The following is a 16719-nucleotide window of genomic DNA, read 5'->3' on the forward strand; positions in this document are numbered from 1 at the left end:
TACCTGATTTAGTTAACTAAATAAGGTTCAGGTAAACAATCTATGCAAATGAGAGACGACTCGACTTTTGTTTTATAAAATATCTGTTTATGTTTTGTTGTTGTGTACTTTTTTTTCAAACTTTCTAACATCCACATTCACCTGTGTTGGGCAGTTGTTGATTGATTGATTTGAAACAACTTGAAGATTATTTGAAGTGTTTGGTTCAACAAACAGAATTATTTGAAAATAAATAAAGAATGATGTTTGCAGCAATGCTTTGATTAGTTTTTTTGATAGTTTTGTCATAATGGGGGTGACCTTTGGAGTGTGTCCTTTGAATAGTGGCAGGTGGGTGTTAGTGAACTTATCCAAACACATTTGACTTGGTGACCTGATTCATTCGTTGTTGGGTGCATTGACATAGCTACATTCATGAGCAAGGCGCCCAATTGGGACATATTGTATCGCTCGCTCTAACAACTCAATGTTCATTCATGCTCTATTAATGACTGACGATGATGGCTATCACCCTCTACCTCGAGGATGTGTTATGTGTATTGTTGTTGACGATGATGACCATGACCTTGGTTGGTCACCACCCCTATGTCCATTCTCAATCACTTCCAATGACTATTATCGTATAGATATATTTATATTTATAACTACTACATTCTCTCTCTATATCTATCTATTTATTATTATTCCATCTTACTTGTATTGTATACTATTCCAACAACTCTTGTTGTATACACCTATCAAACAATCATTCATTCAAACTTGATTATATCAGCTATATCTCTCTCTCAGCTGAGTATCATTTAACGACATAATAATTGTTATATACATAGTGTATCTGAGTTGAACACCATTCAATCAATCCATTCAATCACAATCCAATCAATTCAATCAATCTTAAAACTCAACATCTTCAAAGAAAGAATCGACAATTTAAATAATCTCTTTGGAATCATTTATTAAGAAATGGCAACTGACACTTTCGAATTCGAGTTGTCAGAGGTCAAGAAGGAGGAGATTGATCTCCTGACCCTCCAGAAGGAGGCTGAGCAGAAGCAGCAACAGGAGAAACAGCGTGATCAGGAATTGGCCGCAGACGTAGCCGCCACAATTTTCCACAACAGATATCCCAATCCCAACTACCMCCCACTACCACTACCACCGCGACACCAACATCGACGACCACAACTGAGCCAGACACTACTGCCCCAGTCGACAGCCAACCATCATCCAGCACAACGACAACAACTGGAACAGTTCCAGTCGAGCCTCAAGAGGGCAAGATCGAGGGCGACGAGCTCAATCAGTTGCTGGCAAAGATCCCAGACACTTACAAACTGTCAAAGGTCGACACTGACATTAGAGGATTCTCTGATGACTTGAGGCCAGTCACAGCCAAGCCATTCGAGCCAGTGCTCAACGTGGCCGACAATGTAAAGTTGAAGTTCCCTCCACCAGCAGTGCCCCATCGAACTGAGGCCGAGCGTCGCGAGCAGGAGCAGAAGGAGAAGGCTGCCGAGGAGGAGCGCAGACGACTGGCCGCCAACGTCAACCAGTCGACATCGCCCGTGCCTGCCATCTCGCCGCCACCTAAGTCGCCAGAGCCCGAGCCCATCGTCTCACCCAAGAAGATCGAGAAGCAGAAGAGTCTGCTCGCATCGGGCATGGAGAAGCTGGCCAAGAAGCGCGAGGATGATAAGGCCAAGGAGGAGCTGACAGCTGTGTCCTACTTCTCTTCAGGCCACCAGAAGGAGATCGACGCAGTCGTCGAGATCACCTTCACTCACGCCCTCCCAGTCGTCTGCGCCGAGTCTGGCGCGCTTTACTGGGTGCCAGAGATCACTCCAGCCAACGCTGGGCACAACGCCGAGAACCCATCGCAGGGCTGGAAGTACGTGGCCGAGGAGAACAAGCTGGTGTACACGCCCGTTCAGCCATGGGCACGCAGCACCAAGTACACCGTCAAGATCCCCTCAGTCGCCAAGCTGACCAACGGTCAGACCGTCTCCTTGAAGGAGGCCACCTACGAGTTCTCCACCGTCACTCTCGACATTGCCGCCACACTCGAGCGCTCATCCACCACTGTGCGCTACCCAACCGTGCAGACCATCTTCATCGCCTTCACGCAGCCCATTACCCCAGCCGACGTGTTGTCGCACGTCAAGATTGCTGGACTTGCCGACTCTCACGATCCCAACACCTTGCAACTTGTCAGTGAGGAGGCCATGAAGGAGGACCCATCGCTCAACGCACTTGTCACTGCTCACGAGGGCAAGTGTGTTGGAATCAAGCCACTGTTTGGTCTGCAGGCCAACCACGAGATCACCGTCACTCTCGTCCCAGGCATCTCCTCCACTGAGGGTCCACTCAAGACCATCGTTCCCTTCACCTTCCAGTTCAACACCGTCATGCTCTTCAAGTCCAACGTTGAGTTTGTCAACAATGCCGTCAAGGTTTCCTTCGGTGGTCAGCTCGATAGCAAGGCCCCAATCACTGTAAGTCCTCACTCACTCAATCACAATCTCTCTTGATCAAATACTAACTCAATCTCTCCAATCAATCAATCATAGTGGCGACCAACCATTACTCCAGCACCACCCGCTGGTGAGTGGGAGATGGACGCAAGCTCCATGACCTACAGGACAACTCTGCCATGGGCATGCAGCACAACCTACGTTGTCACGTGCGAGAATGGACCAAGCGACATGTACGGACAGCCATTGGAGAAGCAGAACTTGACGTTCAGCACACCTCTGATCGATGCCCAGGTCACCGTCTGGGGCACCTACGTCCCAACCATTCCCGTTCCACCAGTTGTCCCTGCTGCAGAGGGCAGCCCTGCCGTCGTGTTGCCAATTAGACACGTTGACCCACTGCCAACTCTCTACCACCACAACGCCGTCATCTTTGTCAAGTTCAACCAGATCGTCAACACTGAGCACTTTGCAAAGGAGAACATCAGCGCCAAGACCACCGCCAAGCTCTTGGCCAAGAACATCGATCTTGTCCTGCTGACCCAGGAGGAGCTCAACAATCGCCGGACCACACTTCAGCCATTCCCAGACTTTGTGCTCGACCCAACTCAGGAGGGCAAGTGGGTGGCCGTCGGCGCACCCAAGGGCTTCCCAGAGGAGCAGAAGATCAGAGTGGAGTTGCACAGCGAGATACAGTCACGTGAGGGTCCAAACAAGACCACCCTGTCTCTCAAGACTGGCTTCGACACAGTGCCATCATTCGACGTCTCTGTCAAGTTTGGCCAGCTGAACGACATCTTTGTCGTCGACTTCACCCAGGCCATCCTCGAGAGCGTCGTCCAGTACAACGCTCCAGAGACAGTCCGCGTCACCCCAATCATCACACCACCAATTGCTGATGGCCAGTGGGTTGCTCGCAGCGCCACTTCGCTGTCTTTCACCAGCGTCACCCCACTGCCCCTCTCGACTCAGTTCAAGTTGGAGGTACCAACTACCATCAAGTCGCTCAGTGGACGCTCGCTCGAGAAGCCACACATCTCCCATCACACTACAGAGCGACAGAGCATTGTGCGCGTGTCTCCCAACTCGGGCGCCACCGTGCACGTCGATCAGGTGTTCTACGCACTGTTCACTCAGGAGGTCGATGTTGACAGCACAGTATCTGCGATCAAGATCGCCACCGACGAGAAGCTCAAGCTGTTCAAGCACAAGATTGAGGTCGAGGCAGTTCCCATCGATGCCAACCTCAACCTGCTCGACATCTTCCCTTCCGCCGATCCCACTGCCCCAGTGCCCGCCCACAACAAGGTCGTTGCCTTCCGTGTTCCCAAGTTCCTTCCACACAGCACCACTGTTAAGTTGGTCTTGTCTGCAGGTGTATGTATCCACACATTCAATCAATCAATCAAATCAATATCACTTACTTACATTTTCTCAAACAGATTGTGTCCAAGGCAGGATCATTGCCAACTGTCCATGAGCTTGGACCTTACACCTTCCATGTGGAGGACAGATTCCAGATTATGGTTAAGTCGATGGTGTCATATGAGCTCGATTCAATGTTGCCCATCTCGATTCCATTCAACAGATCACTCAGGACCAAGGTTCCAGTGCCCGTGATCACCTCGCCAAAGAAGCAGGGACGTTCAGTCTCTGTGGAGTCCAAGGCCAAATCCGAGGCTACAAGCAGCAAGTCTGAGAAGGGCAAGGCTTCCGAGAAGAAGGGTACCACCGAGTCCAAGGCACCAACTGCTGAGGAGCCAAAGCCAACCACTACCGAGGCTGCCGCTACCCCCTCTGACAAGCCCGCCGCTGAAACTGTCTCTGACAAGCCAGCTACCGAGTCAGACAAGCCAGCCGCTGCTCCAGCTGCTGAGCCAGAGAAGCCCGCAGCTGAGCCAGAGAAGGCTGCTGCAGAGCCAGAAAAGGCTGTCGCAGAGCCAGAGAAGGTTGCAGAGCCAGAGAGGCCTCAGGCTGAGCCCACAACCACCACGACCACTACCACAACCACCTCCACTCAGGCACCCACTGCTGGTGAGCAACCATCATCCACTTCTAACGAAGCTTCAACTAGCGCAGTGCCACAGGAGGCACCTCCTGCTGTTAAGCCAGCTGAGGAGTTGGTTGACATTGATTGGTCCACATTGGCAACTATCCAGCCAGCAGTCGCTGGTCGCTGGAGCTACATCTCGAGCGGAGGCGCACACAGCCTAATCTTTGAGCCCACTAACGTGTGGACCAAGAGTCAGGTGTACACTGTCACAGTCGACAAGCACATCCAGTCCTCGTTCTCAGAGACCCTGGAGAAGGACTTTGTCGCCAAGTTCACCACCCCATCGATCCGTGTGGTTGAGCAGTATCCCAAGGAGTCGGTCACCGTGTCAATCGATCGCGCAAAGTTCATCTGTCTCACATTCACTCAGGACGTCAACGCGCAACAGGTTGCCAAGGTCATTGAGTTGGAAGTGTTTGACGCCAATCACAAGCGTGTGAAGAAGACTTCAGCATCGTTGGCCTCGGATGAGGACAAGGCTGCCATCACTGACAAGACCTTGAAGGCTTTGTTGGAGGGCTCAGAGAGACGTCACGTGCTCATCAAGAACCCAGTCGTCAGTGCCAACACTGTCGTCCATGTCACAGTGGGACCGGCCATACCATCGGCTGAGGGTCCCGCCAACAGTGGAGACTACCAACACAAGACCAGCTTCAATGTCAGCGACAACCTCAGGATCCAATCATTGCGACTCACCCCAGACAACTATGTTGAGATCGTGTTGAACCAGCACTTGAAGATGGACTTCCCATCTGCAGAGCCAGCATCACCAACCCCAGCACCAGCACCAGCCCCAATTGATGACAGCAACAACAACAACAACAGTGAGGCTGCAACATCGTCGACAACCACGACCACGACCACAACCACGACCACCACCACTACCGCATCGGCAGGATCACCAGCCAGCACTTCAGCTGCTCCAATCGTTCCAACAGCTGCACCCTTACCCGAGGGTCTGCCATTGCCAGTTGGTTGGTGCCCAATCATATTGCCAGAGCCACACACTAGCACAAAGTGGATTGTATTCCGCCACAAGAACCATGATGTCATTCATGGTGTGCCTGAGGGCAGGTTCCCAGCCTCGACCAACTACACGGTCAACATGTCCGAGCACATGGAGTCAATCTACAACGAGTTGTACATTCGTCGCGACATTGATGTCAACACATTCTCCACTGCCTCTATCGAGTTGGTCGACTCCATCCCAAAGAACGCCACTCAGACTGTTCTGATCTCGCGTCCAATCCTCATTCTGTTCAACCAAAAGGTGGACAAGGCATCAGTTCTCAAGCACATGTCGGTCACAATCAGCAACAGGAAGCAGAAGAAGAAGAAGGTTCAGTTCGAGTTGTCCGAGGACTACTCGGCCATCGAGGGCCATGCCGACACCAACAAGGATCACTGGGTGTCGATCCAGCCAACTGGCGGCGCCAAGTTGTTGACCGAGACCACTTACCATGTGTCTTTGAAGGAGGGCATTAACTCCCGCGAGGGTGTCGTCGAGTCCAGCAAGGAGTTCGATTTCACATTCGAGACCAACACGACCAAGGTCGACGTGCGCGTTGTGGACAGCTTCCCTACCATCACCTTCTCGCATCCAGTGTTCAGCATGGGCGAGATCCCCGACATCACCGTCAAGCCAGACCCCGGCATGCCCATTCGCTGGGTGGTCGTCACTCCCAGCAGCGTGCGTTGCGAGGAGAACTTCCAGATCTGGAAGCGCGCAACCGAGTACACTTTCACCCTACCAGAGAACCTCGCGTCAAAGGACCGCGGCTTCCTTCTCGAGGCCAACCAGCTCAAGATCTCCACTCCAGTCAACTACGTGCTGAACATGAGCCCTGCTCCACATCGTCCAGCCGGCGTCTACTGGGTGCGCTTCTTCCAGCGTATCGACCCAGCTCGCCAGATCGAGTACCTCAAGCTTTCATCCAACAAGGGTATCTTCAAGATGAAGCACAGCTACAAGGTGCGTCTGGCCACCGAGGCCGAGATCGCCGAGGAGATCAAGCAGTCGCCTGGCCCCTCCATCGCCCTGGCCGGCCATCTCCGCGATAACCCCGAGAACATGATGGTGTTTGTGCCAGTCTCACCTCTGGGCAAAGAGGAGGTCTCCATGGAGATCACCAAGATCACCTCCGAGGAGGGTCCACTCGTCAGCGACTCGCCCTACACCAACAAGTTCCACTGCGTGCAGCCATTTGCTCTGAACGACGCCCCCAAGAAGGTCGTCGATCTTCACACTGAGGACATTGGCTACTACTTCAACAATCGCCTGAACACCGCCATTGACACCGATCACATCACGATCGAGCCTGCTCCCTCCACCGACTACCAGATCAGCGTCAGTGGACGCAGCCTGTCCATCAAGAAGCTGTTCCCACCCGGATTCAGGAACGTCGATCAGATATTCAAGGTCACGCTGTCCAAGGACATCATGGACTGCTATGGCCAGCGTCTTGGTCAGGACATTGAGACCACCTACCGCGCAATTCCCGCGCCTTTCAACTACGACCTGTCTCTTGGCTGGACCTACGCCCAGCTCGACCAGACCGTGATCACTGTGGACCCAGCCCAGCAGACACCCTCAGTCTGCATTCGCACATTGAACCTGCGCCAAGTCCGCGTGCAGTTGTACCGCCTCAACGCACACACCGACTTCCACTACTTCCAGCAGGAGAAGCTGCCTCTTGCACCACCCGCTGAGGACTTCAAGCTCAAGTGCGGCGAGCTCGTCTACAACCACGTGTTGGACATTGCCGACATTGAGAAGGACAAGGTCATCGAGAGTTACATTGACATCACCGCCGCGTTGGACGCTGAGACCCACGTCGGCCAGGTTGGATTCGTCGTTCTCCCAACTGCCGAGTCCATCTATCCAAACAAGCCAACTAGCCGCTTTGGTGTCAAGACCTGGGTGCAGAGCACACACCTGGGCGTTGGAGCCATCTGTGATCAGAACCACATCACAGCCTGGACCAACAATGTGTCTGACGGCAGCATGCTTGCAGGCGTCAAGGTCACCTCCGTGTCCACCGTCAACGTCACCCATCAGTCTCGCACTCTTGGTCGCAAGGACAAGGCTGGCGACAACACCATGCATCGCGCCGTAGGCACCTTTGTCGAGGGCACCACCAACGAGGAGGGTATTGCTCATATGCCCACTCAAACCAACTACGCCCAGATGTACCTGATTGCTGAGCGCGGCATCGACTGCTGCATTCTCCCACAGGTGTTTGTCAAGACCAACAAGGTGTACCGCAGTCTGTCATGGCACGTCTTTGACGATCAGTCACTGTACCGTCCAAAGGGCACAGTGCAGGTCAAGGGTTACCTCCGTCTGCTGAACCGTGAGTCCACCGACCACAAGGTCGCCGTGCACACTCTGGCACCCGTCCAGCTCAAGTGGGTTTTGGAGGACGCCGTCAAGAACCACGTGGCCAAGGGTGACACCAAGCTCAATGCATTTGGACAGTTCAACTTTGGCATCAAGCTCACCGACTCGATCAACCTTGGCAAGACCTGTCTGACATTCACCGTGGACGACTCTGAGAAGGAGCTGGTCACCCTCGCCACTGGCACAAGCAAGCCAGCCAAGTTCAAGGCTTCCGAAGTCGAGCTGCGCCAGTTCAAGCACTCGTTCGACGTGCAGGAGTTCAAGCGTCCAGAGTTCCTGGCCACCTCTGAGCTTCTGTCCAACGAGACTGATCGTTTCAGCGGTTTCACCATCGTCCAGGCCAAGTCATCGTACTTTGAGGGCGCTGCTCTGTCCGATACCGAGACCAGCTGGAACGTCAGCTCGTCCGTCGGCACTTATCGCCCACCCGGCGAGTCACTCATCAAGTATGAGTTTGGCGTGCCCACCGAGCTGAAGAACACTGATGGCTCCAAGCGCAGCAAGACACTCAAGGGTCGCACTGCCGAGGACGGCACACACGCTGTCAAGATCGCATTTTCACGGTGTCGTTCCCCAGCCACCATCGCCAGTGTTTGTCGATGCCAACGTGGACATCTACGACATCAACAATCAGATCATCAACTCCACCGCCAGAGTCATCCTCCACCCATCAAACTACTATGTTGGCGCGTACTTCCCAGTCGCCGCTGGTGGCAAGCCAATCACCATCACCGACTCGTCAGTCACTGAGCCCCTTCTCATTGACTTTGTCGTCGTGGACATCAATGGCAACCTGTTGGCCGACGTACCTTTGAACATCGCAGTCGAGTCCACTGCTGGCCTCAACACCTCTGAGACTGCCTACAAGCTGGTTGAGACCCTGAGCTCATTGGCTCAGCCACTCAAGCATCAGCTTAAGGTGAAGCAACCAGAGCTCAAGCCTGAGCTCGAGTCTGTGAGCTACAAACTCACCGTCTCTGTGTTTGATACTGATAGCAAGGAGAGTGTCACAATCATTCCATTCAGCGTTGCATGGAAGTTGGCCAAGTTTGTTGTTTCCGAGGCAACAACAACCAGTACCACCTCTACCACCGCCGAGTGCAGCCACGCCAAGACCAGCCCACCAACCACCAAGCAACCAGTGATCACCAACACCAACGGTGAGCCATTGCTCAACTTTGCCAAGCTTACCAAGCATGAGCACATGTTCTCCTTTGACAAGGAGCTGTACCAGATTGGTCAGGACGCTGTGATCACCTTCGACCCACCCTTCCCAGGCGCCTTCTCAGCCGTGCTCACTGTCCTCAACAACGGTGTCATTGCAAGCAAGTCATTCCACAGCGATGGCAACACAAACAGCCGTCCACAGACCACACTCAAGATGCTTGAGGAATGGGGCCCATGCTGCACAGTGCAGTGCGACCTCTGGTACGCCGACCGTCTGGACCGCTTCCATGACAAGCACGACACCAACATTGAGATGTCCACCAAGAAGTTGAGCGTCACCATCACACCAGAGGAGGAGGATGTCGAGCCAGGCAGCACCACCAACATTGATATCGTGGTGCGCGACCATACTGGTACGCCAGTCAGTGGCGCCGAGGTGTGTCTGCTCGTCGTTGATGAGTCGATCCTCTCGTTGACCAAGTACTCCATCCCCGACCCACTCAAGACCTTCTACCCAACCAAGGGCAACCCATACCCACAGTCCACTCCATTCCACGGAGTAAGCTCAACAAGCGTGATCCTCCAGCCCAATGCCAAGACACCACTCAAGGCCAAGATTGTCGCCCCTCCCGCAGCTCAACCAGTTGCCCCTGAGACCACCACTACTACTACCACGACCACCACAACCACCACAACTTCCACAGATGGAAGTGAACCATCCAGCTCAACAGCTACCAAGAAGAAGCCAGAGATCGTGGTTGAGGACGACGAGCCAGTACTGGCTGAGACGACCCTCGATTCAAGCCTGCCAGCACCAGGATCTGCTTCAACCCCAGCATCATCGCCATCATGGAACGCGCCATCCAACTCTTCAAGCTCTCAATCACCCGTGATGTTTGATATCTTGGACACAGCCGGCTGTGAGGAGTTCAGCGCCATGCGATCATTGTACAACAAGACCTCCAATGCCTTTATGATCGTCTACTCGATCATCTCGCGTGTCTCATTCAACGACGCCATCACATTCTACGAGCAATTGCTGCGCGATCGCGACGTTGAGAAGGCACCATGCGTGCTGGTTGGCAACAAGAACGACTTGGAGGATCAGCGTGTCGTGACCACAGCCGAGGGCCAAGAGTTGGCCGACAAGTACGGCATGACCTTCTTCGAGACATCTGCCAAGAACAGAGTCAATGTGGACGTTGCCTTCACAACATGTGGCAAGATCGCCCTGCGCTCTGGCACCGTGACCAACAAGGACATCAAGCTGGCCGTGCTTGGCTCTGGCGGCGTGGGCAAGTCTGCTCTCACTGTCCAATTCAACCAGGGAGTATTTGTTGAGGCTTACGATCCAACCATCGAGGACTCATACCGCAAGCAGGTGATGATCGACGACGATGATGTCTACGCCTCGAGCAGCTACCCCAAGTCAATGGCAAAGAAGAAGGGAGGCATGTCATTTGGCTTTGGCACACTCAGATCACCCAAGCCCAAGAAGAGTGTCTCACCTCCACCACGCTCGGTGAACACCCGTTCGCGATCCAAGACCGAGGAGGCACCAAGACAGATGCTCCAATCAGCCGGTCTCTCGCATGCCGCTCCCTCGCCATCATCTGAGAGTCTGCTCAGCGCCATCTCTGGCGGTGCCGCACTCAGCGACAAGAAGGACAGACGTGACAAGGAGTCTGAGGAGAAGGCCAAGGTAGCCGACGATGACTGGTCCGACAACCAGGACGAGGCCAACCACGCCGACGCCACAGAGGAGGAGTCCGAGGAAGAGGAGGAGTTGGACATGATCGCCTTGATGCGTGTCAACTTTGACGCTCTGGCTAACTTCACGCCATCGGTTGTCACCAACGAGCATGGAGTCGTCAAGATCCCAGTGACATTGCCAGACAACCTGACACGTTACCGTATCTGGGGTGTTGTCAACAACGCCGAGCAGAAGTTTGGCCAGGCCGAGTCGTTGGTCAACGCCAAGATTCTGTTGTCAACTCGTTGCGTGCCACCCCGCTTCCTGAGCCTGAACGACACTTGCGAGATCAGTGTCGTCATCAACAACACATCGAACAGCGATAGGATCGTCAAACTTGGTGTGCGCGTGTCCGATCATCTCCAGATCGAGCTCGCCGGCAACAGCCCCACCAACGTCTACGGACAGTTCGCTCTGGTGCCCAAGCGCCGCAGAAGAGCTTTCACATTCAAGGTCAGGACCGTCAATGTGGGCCACTCGACCATCCAACTGAGTTGTGTCAGCGGCAAGTATGGTGATGCCATGGAGGTCGCCATCCCCGTGAACCTGCCACCCACCACCAAGACCGCTTCCGTCTACGGCACAATCGACGCCAGCGAGCCAATGGCCATCCAGGAGATCAAGTTGCCCGAGGACTCGCTGCCCTCGTATGGTAGCTTCGAGCTCGACGTTAGCTCCACCATGCTCCAGCATCTGAGCGACGCCGCTCTCGCACTCTACGAGTTCCCCTATGAGAGGACTGAGAACTTGGCCTCTATCGCCATCGGTATGGTCTCACTGTACAAGATCCTGGGCGACCAAAAGCTCAATCAGCTGCCCAAGAGCAAGGAGCTCAAGAAGCGTGTTGCGACCATCGCCTCCCAGCTGGTCAATCGCCAGACTGACGACGGCGACTTCTACACATGGGGCTCACGATTCTTTGGCAGGGGCGACTTTGAGTCAGTCCATGCCGTTCACGCCATTGCATTGTTGAACGAGAATGGCTACAGCGTGCCCAACCCAGTCACCAACAGGTGCACAGCCTTCTGCCAGAACTACATTGAGGCTCACCTGATGTCCAACAACGAGTTGGAGCTGGCCACGACCGCCTACGCCCTGTATGTGCTGTACCAACTGCACTCTGTCAAGAAGAACAAGTTCAAGGTGGCCGAGCTGGCCGTGCGCTTCTACCAATCGCACTCATTCTCTGTGTTCAACCTGGAGAGCTTGGCCTGGATCCTCGGCACACTCGCCGACAGCCAGTTCCAGAAGAAGCGCGATGAGATCGTCGCCTACATCGTCAAGAACGCCATCGAGGAAGGCAACTCATACACCTTTGTCAACTACTATGACAAGCTGATCCGCACCCAGCTCTTCCACGACCCAGTGCGTACATGCGCCGTGATCCTGCGCTCGATGGTCAACTCCAAGTGCAACCACGACATCGTGCCCAAGATCCTGCTGGGCCTGCTCGACCGCAAGGTCAACGGTGTCTGGACCAACATCCAGTCCAACTGTTGGGTGATCACTGCCATTGCTGACTACTCAGCCGTCTACGAGAAGGCCGTTCCCAAGTCTGTTGCCCGCGCCTGGTTGATCAAGAACGCCAACGATGCCGCCAAGCTCACCGGAGTGTACTGCGGCCAGACACCAACGTTTGAGGGCAGATCGACCATCTCCTACTCAATGGAGATCCCCGTCGCCACCCTGTTCACCAAGAAGGAGATTGATTACAAGCTGCCAGCACACGTTGTCGTCGATGGCAAGCAAACTGTCAAGGGCAGATCCAAGACCAGAGAGGATGTCAAGACCTTGGGCAAGGGCAAGGGTGCTGCAGTACTGAGCGCCATGCAAGAGGAGTCCGCTGCCTCATCATCCACCACTGCTACTCCACCTGCAACACCAACAACACCAGCCCAACCAACTCCAACCGCCACCGCCACAGAGACTACACCATCTACCGCTACCACCACCACCGCGACCGAGCCATCAACTGCCACTACCACCTCCACATCTGAAGTCCCAGCTCAATCACCCGAGATAACAGCTGAGCCAATCACACCAACTACCACCACCACTACAACTACCACCACCTCCACTACTGACAGCGCACCAACTACTACAGCCACCGCCCTAGCTACCACTGCCCCAACCACCGCCGCTGACACCACCGCCACTACCACCACCGCGACTTCATCCAACATCACACCCGAGTCTGAGATCTGGATCCAGAAGGAGGGCAAGGGAAGACTGTACTACAGGTTCAACATCAAGTACTCACCAAGCGACTTGAAGCTGGCACCAGAGTACAATGGATTCGAAGTGACAAGATCTTTCGAGCCAAGAACCGCCGACGACAAGGTAGAGTTTGACTGCTTGGCCGGTACACTCAAGATGCGTGTTGGCTCCCAAGCCATCGTCACACTCAAGGTGACCACCGAGCACACCAGATACAACACTGCCCTCATCGACAAGTTGGCCGGAGCCTACCAATCAATCGATCACAACGATGTCAAGACAACTGACCTGTGGCAATTCGTAAGTATCCATTAATTCATTCATATATGTCTACATTCATACTAACTTCCAATATCCAATCAACAGTTCAACTTTAGAGACGAGCGCACTGAAGTGTTCTCATCGATCATGGAGGCTGGCACGTATGAGTTCAAGTACACTGTCAGAGCTACATCAAGAGGAGAGTACCTTGTGCCACCAGCAAGCATTGAAGAGGTCTACGAACCAGAGATCAGCGCAAGATCAGACTCATTGAGACTTATTGTCGAATAAGTGTGAGTCGAGAGTTTCTTGTCCAAGTTGTGTGTGGGGTCGACCCAACAACACAACTATCTCCAAGTCCGCGCGCATCACATCCAACATCATTCAACACAACATCATCATCATCACCAACAGAGAGATAATTAAATAAATATATATATATATTAGAGAGAGAACAAATAACGATGGATTCAATTAGAAATGTATTGACAAATAGAACATTGGTGAAGAAGATAATAGCATCAAATAGAGATGTTTATAAACGTTGGGAGTTTGATCGTATTAGGAAAGATATAGATGCCAACCAATATATACATATTGATCGTAAGAGTTGGAAGAAATATAGATTGAAGTATTATCAATGGACTGATGCTCAGGTATTGGTGGCCAATGGACATTTGGGTCTTCTACGCTACAGGATCAAACATAATCAATATGTCAAAGTAACGACTCAGTCGATAGAGTTGATATGTGCTACAGAGGGAGTAGACCTTGCCACTCTGTTGATGCTGTACGAACACTACAAGGACTACTTTGATGAAGCCGATCTACTCATGTCCGCGATCAGGTCGTATAACCATGAGATTGTCAAGTGGTGCTTGGAGACTGGAGTTGGTGTGCCGCTCAGACTAAAAGAGAATGAGACTTTGGAGACGGCGATCGTTAGCAAGAGCTTCATGGTGCTCAAGTATCTTCTCGACTCTGGCAGATACACAGAGTCAGAGGTCACCAGCAAGGCCGCCTATATTGCAGGCTACCTGTATCAATCAAAGCCCGAGACCATCATCTTTGTACTGGATCCAAACAACTTCCCTCGATCACTGGTCAATGCTCTAAAGAGACAAGCCTTGCACAATGTCTACGAGGTCATCATGACTGGCAACCAGGGATTGATTGATATGCTGCTCGGTGCTGCGACCAAGATCGAAGCTCCGGAAGCCTACATATATACCCTGCTCAATAAAGCAACTCCAGCAGAGCAACTTGCGCACTTGGAGAGATTGATAAGATTCAATCAACTGATTGGAGATCCATCTGTATGGGACAAGGCGAAAGATGTACTCAAGAGTGCAAAGGAGAGCTCATTGTTGTTGATCAAGAATGAGAAAGATATGCCACTGTTGTGTGACATCCAACATGTGCTCGATACACTGGATGACGACACAAGATTGGTCTACCTCAAGGTGTTCATGTTGGTGAAATCAAGCAACCAAATGATGAAGAGCGGCATCAACTCGGTCATCAAGTACTATGTCAAGACATGCGACGTTGTTCTCTTGAACCACCTGTTGAAGGACAAACTACACCCTGCTCAACAAGAAGAGATCATTGTAGTCCTCACATCCAAGATCGTAATGTATGGCACTGTCTTGCAAGCCATGTTACTCATGTGTCACCTGCGAGATTATCCTCCTGGCCATCGTTGCATTCTTGCTGTGACATCAACCCTAGCCAATCCAGAGTTGTGCCCGTTCATGTCCTCCAGAGTCTCATCCAACACATTGTCTGTGATCAAATACCTCAACAACAATTTGATCGGGCTCCTCCCTAGCCAGTTGCCAGAGCATCGACGCACCTACCTCTTTGACGGATCGTACGAGATGCTAGCCTTTCTATTGTCCAGCGACAATAGGATATTCTCTTTCAATAATGTCCGCCTCATTGCAACTGACCACCAACAGCTGGAGCTCATGCGCAACACAAACCCAAGGCTGATCACCGACCAAGATGTCTTTTATATCTCTCAGTTTGCAGCACTACATGGCTTGGTGGACACGATGCAATTCCTGATGGATCACTATCCCGACAGGTACGTCATAAATGGCATGCTCGAGTTGGCAATGACCCGTTGCGATTGGAACCTTGCGATGCTGGAGTTGCTGATGAAAGAACGTCCTGACCTGCTCAAGGAGACTGATGTGTGGAAAGACATTGGCAAGATTGGCGACACTCGGCTCGTTGATATGGCACTCAAATACCATCACTCAAAGTCACCAATCAAGAAGGTGATAATGTCAATTCAAATGATTGAGGAGGCAACACGCAAGAACAACATCGATCTGATCAAGTATTTCCATCAACTTCCAAACATGCCCAAACTCACCAAATGTCTGCCAGAGGCAATACTCAATGACAATGTTGAGTTGGTGGGCTATCTACTCAGTGTGGACAATAAGATGGATGTCAATAGCAAGGAGTATGAGGAACTTGTGCAATTGACTCATAACAGTGACCGTCATTATGTCAAGAAGTATCTTTTGTCACGTGTATCAGACAAGAGAAGATCATACATCGAGTCAACACTCATCAAGCACGAATCAGACGAGTCGGACCAGTCATCAATCTATGGAGAGGGCATGGATGAAGATGATGAGGATGAGGATGAGGATGAAGATGAGGATGAGGATGAGGAAGATGAGGAAGAGGAGGATGAAGATGAGGAAGAGGAGGATGATGACAAGAATGACAAAGGAGGTAATGGTTGTAATTTAATGTAATATATGCTTGGGTTTGGTCCCATAGGATGAGATCAATAATTAAACTCCAACTCCTTATGTTCAACAGTGGTATGAATAGTCAGTCGCGATTTGTATTTGATAACATCTTCATCATAAGAACACTCCTCCGATCACATATGTCAACTCGTCCATACTTCTGATGATCGTATCATATTGTATGGACGACGAAACGGTGTGCAAATGAAGTTACCACCTGTTTCATATTGTAGGGGGTGATCACAACCTACCTCCATTTTCGGTGGCCAATGGGTGGTTATCTGGGAATAATGTCAAAGGACCACAAAAGAATGTTGGTGGTGACCAATTCAAGGGCAATCGAAAGGGGGTTGTTCGAGCAGGTGATCTTTAACCTATCAATGAGGGAGCGAGAATGGTGGAATAGTCCACTTGGAACATATATTCCAATATTTATTTAATAATAGTCGGTATAGAGATAGTAATAAGTTTACATTCCACCTAGATTGCAATCAATTCAATCAAGTTATTTTAGTAAATCAAACAAACAATCAAACTAAATTATTATTATTTTTATTATTATTATAAATATTTTTATTATAATTATTTATTATATATTTTAAAAAATGTTGGCCACCGAAGAA

General features: G+C 51.7%; 2 protein-coding genes across 2 annotated transcripts; both read left to right on the forward strand.

Moving 5' to 3' along the window:
* Window positions 1-497: 497 nt before the first annotated feature.
* On the forward strand, window positions 498-13613 carry SAMD00019534_031100 (hypothetical protein; the record flags this gene model as incomplete). The annotated part of the gene is made up of 6 exons (XM_012901243.1): window positions 498-569; window positions 1191-2492; window positions 2568-3848; window positions 3914-8515; window positions 8559-13361; window positions 13428-13613. The coding sequence occupies 6 exons, from the start codon at window positions 498-500 to the stop codon at window positions 13611-13613; spliced, it is 12246 nt and encodes a 4081-aa protein (XP_012756697.1).
* Window positions 13614-14107: 494 nt separating this feature from the next.
* On the forward strand, window positions 14108-16099 carry SAMD00019534_031110 (hypothetical protein; the record flags this gene model as incomplete). The annotated part of the gene is made up of 1 exon (XM_012901244.1): window positions 14108-16099. One exon carries the CDS (start codon window positions 14108-14110, stop codon window positions 16097-16099), a length of 1992 nt encoding a protein of 663 aa, XP_012756698.1.
* Between the last annotated feature and the right edge of the window lie 620 nt (window positions 16100-16719).

This window comes from Acytostelium subglobosum (assembly GCF_000787575.1).
Source record: "Acytostelium subglobosum LB1 DNA, scaffold: scaffold5, whole genome shotgun sequence".
Taxonomy (NCBI): domain Eukaryota; phylum Evosea; class Eumycetozoa; order Acytosteliales; family Acytosteliaceae; genus Acytostelium; species Acytostelium subglobosum.